Below are 19,644 nucleotides of genomic sequence, written 5' to 3'. Positions count from 1 at the left end.
TAAACATAATGCAAATTCATAGTCGATGCTAAATTCAAGTAAATATCTTCTAACCCATCTCAGATTTATTGAACAAAAGGTGAGACTGCACTTCAGTTTATACAACTGTTGTAGAAAAATTAAAAAAATGGAACTAATTGGTTGCCCCTGCTAAATGAATGTGGACACCCTAAGAAAAAAAGGTGGGAGTATCAACCAGAAGAAATTTCTGGGTTTTCTGCTACAAGAAGATGGTACAAAATTTATGAGATCCCTGGGTGGGAAGATGTATATGAGAGACCCGAAAAAAGGGCTCTCGGCATTTACAAAATCGCAACTGTCATGGTAAGTCCAGTCCCAAAAATCACGAGACCAAAAGTATGAATCATCTCAGGCGCTTGTGAATCTCTTCATTAAGGAGCCGACTCACTAGACCTTGATCAGTGTTTGGTCTATTGTTGTCACTTAAAATGCTGTTCAGTGAGTGTAGTTCTTCTGGATTCGCCTTCTTGAATAGGCCACTGAGTATGGTATCAATTCCAGTAGGCAAAGGGTTGCTCCTCCTGTCCTCGGCATCATTTGATATCTCAGACTTCACAATGATATTGGCTCCATCATCTTCAGATTGAGAATGTTGTGGAATCTGCATTAAGGGTCGAGATTTCCAGTACTCTGTACAGACTCGATTTCTATCCATTGCCTGAATAGCCTATAAAAGAAATATATATAATAATAAAAAAAAAGGAATGGAACATAATTCTTTTAACATGTAAAAGTTCTCCGTTATTGAGAAGATTGCCGTGTGAGAGAGGAAATTCAAAATTCACAATGGTCTGAAGAATCGGAATGTCTACTGGCAGAACTTAAAAAAATTTCACTTTAAAAAAAGGATAAAAACATAAAAGCACAAGCACAGGAAGTAAGCAAAAAAGGGGATTCCAGTTTCTGATGACAAGAAGGTCTGTTTTGTTCTGAGGTGTTAGTCAATCTCCTTCCAACCTAAATAGATATCTGTTCTTGTAAATTACAATTCAGGAATAAAGGGGATGACACCTGTTTTCTTGAGGGGGTTCATCAATCTCCTTCCAGCCTCAGTTGTGGTTTTTTTTTTTTTTTTTTTTTTTTTTTTTTACAATCTTCTTCCAACCTCAGTTGTATTTTTTGATTGTATGATTTTTCTTATCGAAATCACATAAAACAGAAATATATGCAACAAACTCCAACTCAAACGATCTTTTTTTAGTGCATGTTCAATTATTTATTAAAAGAAAAAAATTCAGGTAGTTACTTTACAAAGGATGAGTTTGACACATTAATATTTCAAATATAACTTAAATATTTCTGATTCAGATAAAAATAATAGAGCAAATTTTCTTTTAAAATACCAGGAAATAAAATTTCCATTATATTTACCAAAATAAAAATAAAATTTCCATCATATATATAAACTATATTCTACACAAATCTAATCAGGAAATAAAATCTTGGAAGTACTACTAAGTGCACATCGTAAAAGATGCATGGGAATTAGGTGCAAGGGACTCAAACAAGAATCATAATTTCTCCATCGAGAAATGCATTGAGGTATTCACACTAATTCTGAGGGTGGGTTTACCTGCACTATTGCTGGTGAAGAAAAACCAAACATTTCCAGGCCATCGAGACTTCCAGGAGGCTGCAAAGGAGGCAGCTTCATTCTTCCCAATTTGTGTTGCTTTGTGATCTCTTGATTTACTCTCTCTCTAACCATTTCCCAGCATCTAGCAGCTGAAATATGAATAAAAACCTCACTTGGACATTGCTCTAGAGAAACCTGAAAAAGTCAACAATGTGTTAAAAAGAAGCATCATTTTATCAGAGCTCTACTCTTGAAGACGATAATTAATACAAATACGTCACAATTTGCATATCTTAATGTAACATGACTATATTTATATCAATTAAATTCACTATTGATATTCTTTTCCTCTTTCCCTTTTTTTTTTTCCCCTTGTCCATTCCCTTAAATTTTTTTTTTTGATAAGTAAATTGAATTAAAAGCGTTCAAAAAGGGGAACGCGACCCAAACTATACAAAGACAAAACGGAGCCTATGAATTCAAAGAACTCATAAAGTCAACAATCTCCTCAAGAGAGGAGTAGTCTCTCCCCTGACCCCAACAAAACAAATTACAAATGATAGAAAATTTTGTCCATTCCCTTAAATTAAACTGATCAATACCATCTACTCTAAGTAGCCACAAGTTAACACCCTGACATGTGGTATTTAAGATTCACAACATAGAGCTAACAACAACATGAAAATATTGGCACATAATGAACTGTCAACATTCAAACGGTTTATACACACTTTGTCTAGAAGTGAAGTCACCACTAGATTCTAATTATCACATTTTCTGAAGCGTGTCTTACCAAAAAAGTAACAGTAAATGCAGTCTACTGAAAATTTACTAGTCCCTTCCAAATGCTTTTTCTAAATTTCTTTGTCCCTTAAAGTTAATGTATTTCTACATGTCTGGTTTTTTCGAGACAATATCAATCTTACAGGTACAACATTTTCCAAAATTCATAAATATGCATTCATTTGGGAATACAAATACATACAATGATTTCTTCTACGCTAGAAAATCATTTAACGAAAACACATCCTATTTATATATCAACAGTTTATAATGAGATGTTTAAAGCCAAAAGAGAATGGCCCCACTGCTCCCTATGTTTTGATGTAAAATATTTACACTGAATAAAAAAATTATGTAGAATATTTTGCATGAAAAACTAAATCATTTTCCTTCTTATTCTCTGGAATTTGGTTCAAATTTTAAAAATAATTTACCGATTCTTAGAAAATGCATGATAGTCACTTCACTTATATACCCATGTACATATAGAAGAACTTAAGCGTTTAACATTAGCATACATGTAAGTTGCTAGCATCCATGCAAGCAAGTATAAATGAAAATATGCATATAAGAGTGTGTGTGTGTGTGTGTGTGTGTGTGTGTGTGTGTATTTATGTATGCAAAGCATATAAATTTGCATGTGTGAGTGTGTAAAATATAAAGACACACTATATGTTGTATTTACAAAAACAGGTATATATATAAACTTACATTTTTTATTAGTTCCAATTATATATTTGAAAAATGACTTGCGGAATAAATCCCCAAGTCATTTTCAGGTTTTGAAAATTATCATCATTTTCTCCAAAAGTTTTGAAAAAAACTTTAAAGGCAATCAAACGCCTAAAACTGCAGGAAAAAATTTCTGCAAAACATTTTATGTCAAAAGAAACAGAAAATAAAGGTTCAAATTTTCAACAGGGATCAAAACCAATATACAGAACTAAAGTATATATGTTGTCCTTTGATACATGGTAAGATTCAACAGTCAGAAGTAGCTTAGATATCTCAAAACATTTATTCAACTTCTTTGTTCTTGCATGTTTTATACGTCAATTATCACGAATTAATCGTGATGATGAGGCAGAAAACTGACAGAATGTTCAAAACAAACTTGTTTTTCAAACTTGGTAAACAAGCAAAATCAATAAATGCAAACAAGTCAATTATATACATATGCATATATATTTGTCAAGGCATCGACAAACTTTACAAGGAATTAATCCGTGTGCACATAATTTGGGATTAAGATGAAGCAGTAGTAACAAGATAATGATACCATTTAATAAGACAAAAATAGAACAGTGTATATACTGAGACAAGAACTAGGTATAAACCATAAATAACTGAAAAATAAAAAGAACAGAAGAGTTTCAACTACCATAAACAGAGGTCCATCACGTGCAGCATTCAAAATTTCTGAAATGTAGTAACACATATTTGTTGGATCTAAAATGCTTATGTATCTTACCCTACTCCTGAATCCTGCATTAAGGAGAAAAAACAATATGAAGTAAATTATGTTCCTCTAGCTTATGCTTCGAGTCAAATATCCACCTAAAAAATACAAGCTATGTGATTGATACATATGCATCATACCCTTAGGGAAAATGGCCCGGCTGTTGCACCATAATTTTCCAGACTGCACAACCCCAAATTCCAATGGTTCAACATTGCAGTTGATTCGCCGCACTAATTTTGCAATACGAGGGCCCTTCTGCCGAAAATACCTGTCCACATTATTTTGAGTGCAAGATGGGTTTCCTGATGCCATCTGTACATTGTCTGGTAATCTTGGTCTGGCATTCAAACCCACGTGTCTGTCTTCATTGTTAGGTTTTCCAGTATCACATGGCTGTGCATGTGTAAAGGAACTCCCTACATTTGCTGTGTTCACATTTTTATCAAAATCTGCATTGGTAGAAACTCCCAGGTGTGAAAGATTCTTTGGATTGGATCCAAGAACCAATTCACCTTCTTGATGATCTTCACTTTTTACACACTCTAATCTAGAATAAATATTCCTTTCCCCATCGGGTAACATACTAGCATCCCCTTCACCGATCACAGCCGCATTAGTCGTGGGGGTTGCTAAGATTGGATCTGTTGTACAATTACCTTGACTCACCATATTACTAGGACCTGCCAATCTCTCAGAGTGTTCAGTGTGTTTCACAGAAGTTCTAATTTCTCTTTCTGAAAGTGGCACATTTGACTCCTCACCCTCATCGTCACTGAGGAGTATAACATTATCATTCCCCGTAAATGAAGGCTTCTGTAGATCAGCTTTCTCTGCAGCCAAGCTGTCAGTATGCGACATATCCTTTTGAGAGAAGTTACACAACGAGGTTTTGAGAGCAGGAGCCAAATGAAAGGATCCTTCTTTCTTACAGCGATCATGTGCCACCTCAATTTCATGTGAAGACTTGGGTAAGGAAGATGATGATCCTTCTTTCTTGAACTGAGAGCCATAATTTGCAACCTCAATGTCATGCATAGACTTGGGTAATCTAGATGATGCCTTCGTAACTGCCAAAGCTAATACAATTCCATCTGGCTTCTCTTTTTGTAGTAAACTTGCCCTGTCAATTATCCCAGTTGAATGTGGGATTTCTGTAGTATTTTCTTTCCCTTTCATCTCTTTCAAAGAAGTAACTGGTGTTGAAGAACTCAATTCTCTCAGTGCTGATCCTTCTGAGGAATTAGATAAATTATCAAAATGCCTAGGGACCTGTAAACTGTCTTTGGATACATAAGAACTCAGGGCCAGTCCAAGATCTAGTCTTGCCCACCTGTATACTGCACTCAGTTTCCCTTCCAAAGCTTCAACCAGAATATCTAATTCACCGATGTCATAGCGAAAGAGGAAAAATTTGGTACTCCAAGGACATGAACACAACTGTTTCACGTGATTCAAGCATGTAAACCTATCTTGTGAACACTGACAGGCTGCAGCAGACAGGTGCAAATCAAACAGGCATACACTGCATTCCTTCTCACTGGTGGCATCAAAACTACTATCCATCTTCACTGCCTTTGAAGTATTGCAAAGATATTCCCTCCTCACCCGCTCCATTTCAATGCGTGCCTAGGTAAAATATATATAGAAACAAAGTCAAAGAAAACACAGCAATAGAAGGCACCAAGGATATAACTGTACACACTTTCGGTGTTGAAGCGCATATTTTATTGCATTGCTTCAAGCACTACAATAATTTACGGTTCTTAGGAGTTTAATTGTATTCATCTTTTTTATTAATCATATAATCTTTTAACAGTTGAATTTTTTATAGATAAATAAAAAATCCAGCTACACACTAACTATGGGCCAGAATAATTTTAGAACTGAATATTTGTATTAGCCCTGAACACATTAAGACAAGTGATGAAAGACACAAGACTTTACCTTGAGTGCTTTTGATAAGATCCCATCCTTTCCACAGAAATCTTTCCATCTTAAGTTATCTGAAGTATTCTTTCTCAGTAAATTAAGTTCCCAATGTGCTTTCACTGCTTCTCTTGCTGCCCCAAGCAACAATTTATCGTGAGAAATGGAAGTCCTTCGGCCCTGTTTACTATAAAGTTCAATAGCATTCTGCCCATGAGGCAACCAATCAACTGGAGCTACATTTACTGCTTCTGCACAATTGAAACCACAGTTGAACCCCGAATGATACGCTCGAGGGAAGGTCAGAACGAATTCTCCAGGGTTCTGAACACACCGATAAACAGGTACTCCCTCAGATTTTAGTATGGAGGGGGAAAGTTGTGTGACCTACACAATAATATACTGATCATAAACAATAATTTATAATAGCATATGAGGATAAATACAAGAGGAAAGAAACACATTTCCTAATCTGAACCAGCCAACATAAGATTTCCAGATATAACTACAACTTTACATGAAGTGAACCTAATAAAAAATCATATAATCATGTTATCACAAAAATCCTCGGATCCAGTCTAGTCAAAAACTTTTTTGCCCCTGCTATCAAACCCAAACCCCCCATCGAAAGAAAAGGGGGAGGGGGGAGGGAAGAGAGAGAGAGAGAGAGAAACAAGCAACCCATTTTGATTTTATATCAGCAAAGATTTTACATGAGAAACCAAATAAAAGTTTGAATGCTTTGCATTCTTTACATTCTATTTTCAAACCTCTTCTATATATAAATTTTATTTTAATTACAAAAGGAATTTCAGAAACTCAAAGTCACAATGGGAAGCAAATTCACAAAAATATTTTTAATTTGTGAAAATCACTCCTCTGACACAAATTAGTTGATTCAGAAAGCAAAAAAGATGACTTCTATATTGGTTACAGGAACTGAAAATGTTTGATGAGTCCTGATTAGGTCACACATAATGCACAGCCATATTGGTTACTGATTGACATCAATCCCAGCATTTCAAAGGTAATAAATGTAAGAAACAAAGGGAGAAAGTATCTTTCTCTCTTTTGCATGAGTTATATCAGAAAGCCAAGACATATATGTACTTGATAATTCTTAAAGGGAAAAAGAAGTGATCCTCAATAAATTAAGGAAATAATTTACAAAAGTGGGCCTGTAACACATAAAAAAAAATTCTGGAATAATAACAATAATAGAATAAGATAATTCTAGAGTTCTTTGGAAAATTATTGCAGACATTATTAATGCTAAACAAGCCAAACCCAAGTGGTTGGGATTAAAGCTCTGTTGGCTAGAGTGTTAGTAATGCCGAGCAATTGGACAGAACAAAAGCAGATTCAGTGATTAAAAAATTTAATCAACTAACAATTTGGCAGTTCATTAGACCTTTATCAAGGATTTCAGGGAAAAGTTGGGGAGGCAACCAGCAGATTAAGGGGTGGAGAGTGGCATGGTCACATTGCTATCAACCACTTATAATAGGTAAGTCTGTCTCCAATCTCCACCATGTTGAAGTGCATCACTTATTCAAGTTTGGGAAAAAAATACAATGTAAACTAACAAAAAAATCCAGTAAGAACAGGTTTTAAGTTCCAGTTAAATGCCAAAAGCAAAACAGTAGAATCCTATTCAAAATTCCGACGATGGAAGAGATGAGCATTAGTGCAAATTTTTTTTAGTACAAATAAAAGAACAAGGGACATAAATTAATGCAATTTGAAAGTATTCAACGTACATTATTGCCAAGTATTATTTGTGCACGTGTGCTACTCATTACACGAATTTCAGAACTTCAATTGGAAGGATTAAATGAGAACCTCATTCCAAATGGAATTACACAGCAAAATTTACTAATATAACCAACATAAAACGGTAAAAGAGACGAAGACTAGAGTGACACCAATTTAATTGCGAGAAAGCAGTTCTTTTAGTATTTTATGATATCAATAAATAGATAATCAAATCTTCCTATATTTTTTACTTAGTTAGAAGTTAATGCAGAAGAAAGTCGTACAGGATATTGGGGAAGAACATAACTCTGGTTTTGTACCAAATTTTTTTTTAGAAAGGTCTAGATCTTCAAGGACAATGTAAATTGTAAAATGATTTCTTGCATTCTCCATTAAGAGAATTAAAATAAATATATATAATGAACTACAAAATTGAAAATGAAACAGAGCAAGAAAACAAGAAGAAAGATTCAGAAGACATGAAGAACAAGATTCTCTTTTTCCTTCTTCAGAGGACATCAAGAACTAGACTTAACAAACAAAAATCAGTAAGAAAACAAGAAGAAAGATTCAGAAGACATGAAGAACAAGATTCTCTTTTTCCTTCTTCAGAGGACATCAAGAACTAGACTTAACAAACAAAAATCAGTAGGGATGGCAACGGGGTTTGTTCGGAACGGTTTTGACTAAACCCTACCCAGCCCAGATAATAATTTTTTAATCCCAACCTTGTTATAAATCCGGAACGGGTTGGAAGTACAAATACCATCCCCGTTCTGACCAAAAAATCATGAAAGAAAAAAACACAAGAACAATAAGGAGATCCAGAGAAGTGAACAAAGAAACATGAAAGACAACATAGATATAGAATTTTTTTTATAAGGACAACATAGATATATGGATGAATAAATATAGAAAGAGAATAGAGGGAGAAAGAAGTTTCAGTTGTGGGTGAAAATAGAGAGCCCATGAAAGTTGCGAGAGAGAGAGCGAGAGAGAGTTCTTCATCTATATGTATGCACATACATATTATATATATATATATATATATATATAGAGAGAGAGAGAGAGAGAGAGAGAGTACAAATGATCTGGTCCATGGCCAGGGTGGTTGATCGGAAGGAGTGGCCTGCGAGCAACGAGTTGTATGGTCTCTAGGGAATTGCCAAATGGGGAGGGCGGCGGCGATTGTGCTAGAATAGGATGTAAAATAAGAAACCCTAACTCGTAAGAGATATTACACACACACACGCCATGGCCAGGGTGGTTGATCGGAAGGAGTGGCCTGCGAGCAACGAGTTGTATGGTCTCTAGGGAATTGCCAAATGGGGAGGGCGGCGGCGATTGTGCTAGAATAGGATGTAAAATAAGAAACCCTAACTCGTAAGAGATATTACACACACACACACGTGTGTGTGTGAGTATTTAAGGGATACTAAATTAAAAAAAGGTATAAATGTAATTTTTCTATATAATCAGGGCGGGGCAGGTTATCCATGTATCCGTCCTTGCCCCAAACCCATTCAGGTTACATAGCTTAATCTCATACCCACCCCTAACCCGTTTAAAGAAATACCATTTCCATCCCATTAGAAGCAGAAACCAGCTGGGGCGCGTCAAGTTGCCACCCCTAAAAATCAAGCCCCAGTATAAGACACAAACTTATAATAAATGCCACTACTCTGACGAAGGGGCAGACTTGGTACACCTAACCTTTGGCGTTATTTGCACAAAGTGGCTGCCGCTGCCCTCAACTCAGATCCACATTATCACACTTGGCAATTCAAACTCTTATGACAGCACCAAGCAACGACCCCTAATGGGACACACACCCACAAATAAATAACATAACATGGTAATGAAGATTCATGATAACGTGTATTTACCTGTATCAAAGGAAAGCATATCATGTTTTAAATACAACTAAGAATTGAGAGCAAAATTGACTGGCTGCACAATCTGACATATTTCAACAAAAGCTGGTATAGCAAAGCCAAATACACTAGTTTCAAAACATCAAATGACATTGTTGGTCATGCAGAAATATTTGCTCACCAGCTTATGAAGCAAATCGGGCTGTTCCTCGAAAAGGTCAGGCAAATGCTTTCTCATAGCTGCCTCCAATTTAAGGGCATCTCTACCTGGGATACCATACCAAATCTTTGGAGCACCCCAATGCATATAGTTCAATGAATATAAGTGGTGATCTTCAACATGCTGTTCTCAAATTTTTTTTTTTAAAAAAAAAAAAAAAAAAAAAAAAAAAAAAAAAAAAAATCAGCAATTAGTAACAAAAAAAAAAATTCTCATTTCCCCGAAATAGAGGAGAGAGAGAGAGGAAGAATAATTATCTCATACTATCCAATGCACAATTTAAGGAATATTTTTTAATGCTATTCAATATCCAGAAAGTGGCAATTCATGTGATTAAAGCGGTTATATCCATTTAAAGAGGCTTGTCAGCAGTGGCCCAACCAGAACAACATTATGGGAAAGATAAATTATATACCTAACTTTTAGCATTATATGCATAATTTGATTGCTCTCAAACTTAAACCTATCACAGTTGGATGTCCAAACTTTTACCATTACATCAAGCAACAACCCTAAAGGGTAGGCTCATCTAACACAACCAAACAAATCATTAAATACTACTGTTTTCTCCTGGTGTATGATCCATTCATTTCTTTTGGTTTCACTGAAACAGTAAGCTTCAAATACCATGTTGGATCATAAACATGAAAGTCATGACGACACAAAACCAACTTTTTCTAATAATGTACTTACTAGTTACCATCCCTTGAGAAATGTCTTAATTTGATTGATTTGTGAAAATGGAATGGACTGACTCAATTGAGAACTAGAACAATCTATATGGTGAATTAATCTTATTATGAATTTCTCGACTATACATATCACTTTTAATTATTTAATGTATAATTTCCAAAAAGATGTCCTCACAAGGTTACCCTTTAAGCTAAATCATCACATATGCACCATGCCGGCACGCACAAATCTAAATGTACATGCAGAATCTAAATATTCAACCTTTAAAGGCGAATAATGCAAAGTTAATAAAGGGATCAACAATTCATTCTATGAAACTGATAAAGGGCCCTTTGGTCTTACCCAACAAAATGATGAAAAGCACATTCCTATATACAACCATGGCACCAGAACACCAGATATATCACTGCTTTCATATGAGAGGACAGAACCTGGAAGCCTGGGGAAATTATTCAAGTTCCAGCCTGACTTCACATACTTTCCATCTGAAGCAGAAGCAACTTGATGGGACAGTTTCGGAAACCCACTGCCAAAGACCCCTGTTTCCAAATCAGCCCCATAAAGCACCTACGATAGAAGACGACACAATTTAAGCTGGAGAGAGCTAGAAAGCGAGAGTGAGAAAGAGAGCATAGAACCAACGTTAAGATGAAATGAACTAATTACAGAAGAAGATAAATAAGATCTCCACAAGCAGACCAACATCTCACATCATACCTCAATTTCTTCAGTAGGCTTCTCCACAATCCGCCAATATTCACCCTCAATATTCTCCACTGAGGGCTCCAAGTGCTCTTGTATCATTGTTATGTTACCTCTCAAATCTGCATTATTTTCATTCTTCCTGAAGTACTGGACCTTGAAATCATCTGCATATTTATTAAAGGCATCCAGTGTAAACTCTGGACCAGGTTCAAACCCAAACCTCTCGGCCTCATAAATTCCTTTTCCACCAGGACCCAAAATCTCTCCACTACCATTCCCATTATCTGACCCCATTTTCATGCATCGTCTTCTTTTCCTCCCCTTATGATTATAAACCCTCAACAACTTTCTCATGGACCTCCGATTCTGAAGCTTGTCAACACTCTGGATACGGGTAGTAAATTTTGATTTCTCCCATATATTCTTTTCCTTAAGAGTGCAAGGAGGTTTCCATGAAGGAGGAGGTACAATACGACAAATTCCATATGCTTCTGCTTTAGGGCGTATGCTTGCTATATATTTTAGAGTATCTTCAAACTCCTGGATATAAACTTGATTAGATCATTCAGAAATCTAAATGTATGAGGGAAATAAGAAAATGGAAAAAATAAATCGTGTTACAAGTGAAAATAAGAACCTCTTCATTTGGATAAAATATGGGAGCATCCTCAAGATCAGGCCTGCAAGCCTCTTCTGGATGCCATCTAGCAGTGACCTGTTCCAAAAATTCATATATCACTTAAACATATCAAAAGACAAAGATGTGCTAAGTAAGCAAGCATAATAACGAATTATCATATACGGATTGTATTTGGTTAAGCTCCTTTAACATCATTGCAATCACTAGTCTGTTGTACTCAGCCATTTTGCTGTTCTGCAAATGTTAGGATTGCTTAGGCTTTGTTTGGTTAAATGGAAATAACAAGAAAATGAAGGAAATGGAAATTTTCTGAACACTTCCGGAGTTTGTTAGCAAGAAAATGAAAATTTTGAGGGAAAATTACTTTTCATAACCGCCTATCTTTCCTACAAAAAACACAAGAAAATTTTGAATTCTTGAGTTTTATGAAGATACAATAATGCCCTTTCTTTTATGGTAAGTTCCTTGTTATTCAAACTATAAAATGGTAATTTCTCATAATCGAATGCACAATGAAAATTTTATTTTCTTTTCATTCACTTCACTTTCTTTTACTTTTAATTTCCACCACTAATTTCCATCTAGCCAAACGTAGCCTTAGTGATTCGTTATGCACAATGACATAGTGCACTTGATTAGCTAGAATCTTGATGACTGCAAAACTGGTAGAATGTGGGTAAAGGAGCCCTGCCAATTGGATCAGGCCCAGCGAACAGTTTTAAATGGAGAGATTGGTTAATTTGAAAGATTAACCTTTTGGCAGTCACTACATGCCTCACATCCACGGATGACCCCTTTTGGGAGGCGGGGCCTTAGAGGGAGATTCTGCAAATGTAAATGAAATGTGAGATACTATAGTATCCCATCATCTATACTGAAACCATATAATGTCGATATCCGGTATGAAAAATATACATTTAAGAAAATGGAACACAAAATTGATCAACCTGCTCAATGTCACCCTCATCTCCAGAACTGTTATCAAATTGGCTGTAGTTTATCCAAGGTCTACGCCTACGAGACCTCATAATCTTCGCATCATCACTACAATCAAACTCAGTTTCTGACTGTGGTTCGGTAGCACTGACAGAGGCCGAGCAACTAGTCATGGTTTCATTATCTTCGACCCTCTTCAAGGTGAAGGATGTAAGTGACTCAAAACCTGGTGGAATTGATGGAATATCCATGTTCTCTTCTTTGACACAAGGTCTAACAAGTTCTGTCCCCATCAATACTGTAAAGTAAGAAAAAATAAAAATACATTATAAACAGCTTTTCACATGGTGTGTTCAATTTTTTTGTTAAATATAAATTTCATTACTCAGGGCCTACTATCCTCACCAGAAGACTAAATGGAATGATAGAAACAACTACTGAGGGGCGCGTGCATGCAACTTTTGTCCAATGAATCCTGCAGGTAAACAGTTGAACTCAGGATATGTAATTACCATTGTCATCTTCTTAAAAAACTTACTCAATATCCCAATCACCTTATTAATAGTTATAAAAAGGTTTTATCTGCATCCAATTGAGAGAGAGAGAGAGAGAGAGAACACGATCAAAAGGTACAATCTCAATTTAATATCATTATGATAAAAGAATCAGTTGACATAGTTGTTAAAGGCTCAAGGCGCACTAAAGCGCCAAAGGTCTTCTGGAGCCTAAGCGCAAGGCGCAAGCCTGACTGAAGGAGAGCGCATGTGTGATCATAATGCATATTAATGTTAAGTATATAAAGAATAAATAAACTATGCAACACAAACTTATCAAATCAAAATAAGAAATTTTTTCAACATATCAATTCAATAAATTAGCTAAATCAACATACATATATTTTTTCTATTTGCATGTAAATTCAGTAAAATCAATGTATAATCAGAAAAATTCAAGATATGTGACACAAATAATAAATAAATCTTTTAAAATGGGATTTTTGATATGTCAACTACGAAAATCAGGTAAATTAATGCTCATAAATCATTTCAAATGCATATGAGTTTAACCAAATTAAATGTGATTATAAATCTGAAAAAAATTAAAAACTATGATTATGCAAAACTTTAAACATCTATTATCATAAATATTCAGAATCGAGCACTAAATGCACTTAATGTAAGTAGTGAATCATAAATTTATGGATTTTGTCAAATATTTCATATAAGGTTGAAAATTATGATCCTTTAAATATGATCATGATATGATTTAGAACATTCTAATTTAGTAGTCATAAGATAAAAAGAAATATTACAAATAAATCACTAAAAAAATAAGAAGTGCGCTTTTTTCCAAGCCTAGAACCTACTAAAAAGAGCAAGCTTGAGGGCTTTATGTGAGCCAGACTGAAGGGGCCTGGGCTGTACTAGGTTGAGGCACTCTAGCTGAGCCTTGACAAGCCTGGGGCTTTTTTGGAGCCTAGGCACGCCTTTAACATCTATTGACAGTATAAAGCGTATTTATACATAATACTACAGTTGTGCCTTCTCGACACCCAAAACTTTAGATGGTTTTTGACAGTTGAGTCAGAAACATAGCAAAGACTGCAGTGCCACATGCTTTAATCCCAACAGTTGACCATATCAGCCAGCAGACAAGTTTGATATTTTCAGAGTCCATGGATCTGAGGTGAATTCCAACTCTAGCTAATTAAACCAACTTCTGAAAGTTTAATAAATAGAACAAAAAGTTACAGATCTGGCTTTTGTTATGGAATTTACCAATTCTAAGTGCTAATATCCTAACAACCAAAACTAACATGGGACAAAGTAATTAAGAATGAGTTTAAGAAACTAAATATAATAGGAGACATGCCTTGTAATAGACATTGCTTATATAATTCCATGACCAAACCGATTCCTGTGGTGAAATCACAAGGATGGTGATGACGACGACAACACGACAAGTTCTCTCCTTTTATTGCCTACCTTCTTGAAAACCCCATTTCTTATCTTAGTATCTTTCTCCACAATAAGTTTCCTCAAAGGGAGCTGCCAGGTTGTTTCTAAAAGCTGAACAATACCAATAACTGACATCAAAGATATTCAATTTCAGCTACATACTGCTTCAACAAAAATGAAAGGTATCGTATCACCTATTTTCAACACTAACACCTGTGCGAATGTCGTTATGCATGTTGCATTAATGCATTTAGTCAGACAATTATATCCGCTACGGACATGCCAATACAAAATACTAAAAGAAAGAAGACAATGAGGGTATAAGAGATTGACAAAAACACACAAGAACATGTCAACATATGAATGATACTTTGATGAACAAAATTATAATATCTTGTTATGACAAACGCAACGAACTCAAGTTGAATCAAGAATCACAATAGAAAAGTAAACACGCCCCACAAAGAACACAAAGATTTATACGTGGTTCGGCAACAGCCTACGTCCACAGTTGGGATCCAGCGAAAGTTTTCACTATGTGTAAAATCAGAGATTATAAGTTTTCAGCCCCTCACTCTATTTCTGTATGAATTTCAGAGTCTCTCTTGTCCACCACTCCAAACCCTAAGCGCCCTTGTATATCGGGCTACAAGAGAATAATTAGGGTCCACGACCCATGAGCAAGAACCGTGTCAAATTTTGGTGGGCTTGGGCCCACACAAAGCTCATCCAACAGGTCGTCGGGTCATAAGCGGGTCACAATGCGACCCGGCACCAAATTCGGGCCACAATATCACATATCTCTTCTCCTCCTCCAATTAATTTTACACTTACATTCAAAAAGCGTTCCAAAATTTCGACGTTTTATGAAAACTTTTACAAAAACGACAAAAACCAAGCCTTAGATCCGCACTAATCAGATTGCCTCCATAAAATGTAGCCAACCCATATATCATTACAGTCCACATCCCAATCTCCCACCATACCTTTTTCCTAACATCTACACCTATGTGCCTCTCTACATCCATGATAAGCCTTCGAAACTTGCCTCGACATTCTGAAAATAATTTGAAACTAACTTCTTATAAAATGCCCAAAGCTCAACTCTCCTTCTAGAATGTCAAATAAATGTACACAGAAGATTCATTAGATATCTAAAATATTATCTAATGCAACATTTTTGCATTTGATGATGACAAAATACACAGAATATCATGATATTCCCAGTGTACGCAGCAACAAACTAGTTAACATAATGTTATACAACTTATACTTAGGTCAACATGTTTTGGCACATAAACGAAAAATAATTGACAGTATTTTCTAGGCTTCTTATTATATGCCTAAGCATAAAATTGTAGATATCTGACAAATCAATAGTAAAAGTTTTTGGTTCTTTCAAAGGTAAATATCCTAACAACTTTAATTAAGAATCAGAGTGAGCAACTCCTTTTTTCCTATTAGATGAGCTTTATCCATGTCAATAATTTGGTTCTGCGTCAATAAATTCTTAGAAACCAAAACAGATTGCAGATCCAGAATTAACTTTTCAGCTATATTAAAAATTCATCAGACATGGTGCAGAATTGTTCTCCACGAAATAATATAACTTTTTTCATTGAATAACATCAAACTCTCCATATAGTATCCTAAAATTAATTCATCTCTCAACCTCAAAACCGAGACTACAGTCATTGATTTGATTAAAAAACAGAAAATTGTATAAAAGCCTATATCAGCAGGAACAACTAAACATCATCAAGCAATTTCTCAACATAATTAATGATCGATAAGGCATTAAAAAACAATTTTACTGGCAAAGTCATAACTATCAGGGGAAAAAATATTAATAGAATAATGACAATATTTGAATTAAATTATTAAAGAAAAATCAATGGACTTACACATTCTTGATCCAAGAATCTGAATTGTCCAATGACCTAAAGCAGATCAAACTCCAATGACTACAAACAGATATTGATTAAAACAAGCAAATTCAATGAACCTAAAGCAAAACCCAATCCTGGGTATTTTTTTCAATTCAAAAATAAAGCAAATAAGAAAAAAAATAAATTGAAAATCAGATTCAGCAGATCTGATCCTAAACCCAGATGTCTGAAGAAGATGGTACCCACCAATCACCTTTTGTTACAGAAAAAACTGACCTAGTGGGCACCCATAAAACCATATACCAAACCCACAAATCCTTTGACCCAAAACCACTTTCTAGCCTATTTAGAATTATCTTACAGCGAAGTGGTCAAAAAAACCCAAATTGAAAAGAAGATTGGGGCAAAAAAATCCAAAAGCCCAATTCACATGAAGTTTGGATAAGACACCTATGATAAAATCATTGGAATTCGGAACAAGAATTGAAAAATACCAAATCAGAAAGTGTTTTAGAAAACCCTAATCCTAGACAAGATACATATAATATGATGTGGGTACCCTTTTCATTAAAGACCATGAGGCTGAATTTTATGGTTATTCTTATTTATGTTTCTCTCAATAATATTTAAAACCCAATTTCTAAAACAAATCAGAATTTGGTTTAAAATTGGTTTTGTTTCATCTTTCTGGACAATCTTGGACCAATGAGATTACTAATGGTGTTTCAAGAATACATCACCTGTGAGAGTGGTCAATCTGGAAAGAGAATTTGGGAAAAAGCGCGAGATATTGGAGATATTTTGGAAGTGTCCTTTAATGCGTTGCTTTTAAAGTTGCGTGAAAGGTAAGAACGGTTGGGTCTTCTTTTGTTTGGATTCTAAAAAGCGTGAATTCCAGTGTATACCAATGGACTCTGGATTATATGGTAATGTTTTAAATATGGGAGAAAAAATATATATAAATGGGTATGAATTTGCTTCAATTTTAAAAATATATAAATAGGTATGAATGTGACTCCTATTAGTATTATATTTCTATATAATAAAAATTTGTATAATATTAAAAAATTGATAAAGTTTATACTCCGTAATTGATATCATAAATGAACACCATCTTTGAGATACACCTAAAAGAGAAGAACCAATTGATTTTTAATTATAATAGATTTCTAACAAAGATTTTTAATTGTAATGGATAAAAATAGCTTTTTTATTATTTTTTTAAGTGTTCAAATCTATGACTCATAAATTTTATCATTTTCAGAAATAGAAATTTTATTAAATTCTTTAAAAAAAAAAATGCTTGTGGGACCGTATTTATATATATATATATTTTTTATCAGAAGATATAATAAGTCAAATATGAGAAAATTTTCTTTTTGTACGGTACATTATTTGCGCCCGTTACGCAATTTTTCTCGTCTTCCACTCAAAAGAAGAATACCGCTGACAACTAAGCCACCCGCTCAACCCGACTCTATCTAGTACTACCCTATCGGTTTAGTAGGGTTACTATTTTTATAATAAAATAATAAAAATAAGAAATGGTTCAAACTTATTTTTAACGGGTTAACCCGTAGAACCATAACCCGTGTCGGTCTCCAGCAAATCTGAAAAATCCCTCGAACTAGACACCCCAACCTGCAAATCACTCTCCCCCAGCAGAATTCTCGTGTTTCACTCCCTACCAAACCAGAAAATCTCTCTCTCCCTCTCTCTCTCTCTTCAGTAGATCTGATAATTGTGTTTCTCTGTCTAACCAACCAGCTAATATCTCTCTCTCCAGAGAAAATTTCATACCGATGTGGTTGGCGCAGATCTTGGGAGTCTTCGATTGCCGCATAACAAGCCGAACTTTGCCGGATTCCTTGTGCTTCGAAAGTTTCACAGTACCGGCGCTGCTCTCCTTCCGCTGATTGTCTTCTTCATCGAATCGGCGAAGCTACAATTTCCTGAAGAATAATTTAATCAGATCGCAAATCAAACCATAAGCATAATTTAATCAGATCGCAGAAACTAAGAGAATGAGATGAAATGAATTTTACGGATCGTCTTCTTTCGGGTTAACCGTGAAAATGGATATGGCCCATTTTTTTTGTCTTTCAACTTCTGACCATGCGTTGAATTTTATGGGGGCCAAGTCACCTGCCAATTAGGACCGACTTGGTTGCTGCAGACACTAGAAGCGTGGTTTTTTGCGTATCAAAACAGATCTAGCACTGGGTAAGTAGGTACGGTGGCGTGGTGCAATCATAAATATACAACTAATTTTTAATGGATAATATTTATATTCGAGTAATGATACTCTATCAATTGGTCTACACCTATTCCAAATCTTACATTATCACATAATTACCTAAATTATTAACATTTTATTTGTGTGCTAAAGATACCAAAGATAAAACTAAATCATTCCTAATTTTAGATCGACCCTTTCAATCATTCTTCTTTTCACAGTTTATGAAGAAAAATTCAATTGAACTAGAAATCCCCAAAAGTGATACAATATATACAAGAGCTAAAATATATATTGAAAAAAAAAAAAAAAAAAACGTGAACATAACATGAAGTTAGATGATGAACATAACATTAGAGGAGAGGGTAGGACTTGACATTGTTTGGGAGAAGATCCTTTGGGAGGCCGTACTCGACGAGGAGTTGATGATGGATCTGGTGGAGCGTCAAACTGAAAATTAAAAATTAGATGATGAACATGGTGTTGGAGGAGAGTGTAGGACTTGACATCGTTTGAGAGAAGATTCTTTGGGAGGCCGTACACGGTGAGGAGTTGATGATGGGTCTGGTTAAGCGTTAAATTGAAAATTAAAAATTAAGAAATTTACGATATACTTTTTTAAAAAAATACAATCAATATGCCTATTATTTAATCAATTGTTTGAATTTTTCATTAATGAATTCAAGGGTAACACGAAAATAGAATTCTTGAGAGAATGGTATTATCCTTTATAATAAGGGAGTCAGTCTCATCGGGTGGATCGGATAGTATAATACTGCCAAGAGATTCTGGTTGTACATAGCAGCCAGCCATCGCTAAAGCACAAGCCCTTCTTTTGCTGATTTTGGGTTTGATTCGTCACTTTGTCGATTTAGCAAAGCAATGGCGAAAACTCTGCCCCCAAAACTCTGGACGATGGTACCCGAGATCTGCTGTTGAAGGGGCTTACCCTATCTCAGGAATGGAGCAG

General features: G+C 35.1%; 1 protein-coding gene across 4 annotated transcripts; it reads right to left on the bottom strand.

The window, feature by feature from the left end:
* Positions 1-33: 33 nt before the first annotated feature.
* LOC132311706 (putative lysine-specific demethylase JMJ16) lies at positions 34-18,599 on the bottom strand. 4 transcript variants are annotated; one of them, XM_059809752.1, is made up of 15 exons: positions 18,484-18,599; positions 18,239-18,390; positions 16,454-16,513; positions 12,997-13,066; positions 12,603-12,889; positions 12,409-12,480; positions 11,653-11,730; positions 11,028-11,555; positions 10,653-10,877; positions 9,579-9,740; positions 5,787-6,155; positions 3,980-5,468; positions 3,762-3,865; positions 1,595-1,792; positions 34-688 (listed from the first exon to the last, which is right to left on the bottom strand). In XM_059809752.1, exons 5-15 carry the CDS (start codon positions 12,882-12,884, stop codon positions 365-367), a joined length of 3,831 nt encoding a protein of 1,276 aa, XP_059665735.1. In that variant the 5' UTR covers positions 12,885-12,889; positions 12,997-13,066; positions 16,454-16,513; positions 18,239-18,390; positions 18,484-18,599; the 3' UTR covers positions 34-364. The 4 variants fall into 4 exon arrangements, with proteins under 4 accessions (XP_059665735.1, XP_059665736.1, XP_059665738.1 ...); XM_059809753.1 differs by lacking the exon at positions 16,454-16,513; XM_059809755.1 differs by lacking the exons at positions 16,454-16,513; positions 18,239-18,390; positions 18,484-18,599 and adding an exon at positions 17,179-17,385.
* Positions 18,600-19,644: the final 1,045 nt, after the last annotated feature.

Source organism: Cornus florida, unplaced genomic scaffold (assembly GCF_030987335.1).
Source record: "Cornus florida cultivar Cherokee Brave unplaced genomic scaffold, ASM3098733v1 CherokeeBrave_3.0.0_Hap2_Chr06, whole genome shotgun sequence".
Taxonomy (NCBI): domain Eukaryota; kingdom Viridiplantae; phylum Streptophyta; class Magnoliopsida; order Cornales; family Cornaceae; genus Cornus; species Cornus florida.
Note: the sequence above shows the minus strand (reverse complement) of the source record. Positions and strands in the feature narration are given on the sequence as shown.

What these genes read in the sequence shown, in the direction of transcription:
- LOC132311706 (XM_059809752.1), bottom strand. Translation starts at nt 12,884, where the DNA reads ATGGGGACAGAACTTGTTAGACCTTGTGTCAAAGAAGAGAACATGGAT. An exon ending in CATGTAGTGACTGCCAAAAG is followed by an intron (nt 11,731 to 12,408) that starts GTTAATCTTTCA and finishes TTTTTGGAACAG; the next exon opens with GTCACTGCTAGATGGCATCC. An exon ending in CCGATTTGCTTCATAAGCTG is followed by an intron (nt 6,156 to 9,578) that starts GTGAGCAAATAT and finishes ATTATTGTGTAG; the next exon opens with GTCACACAACTTTCCCCCTC.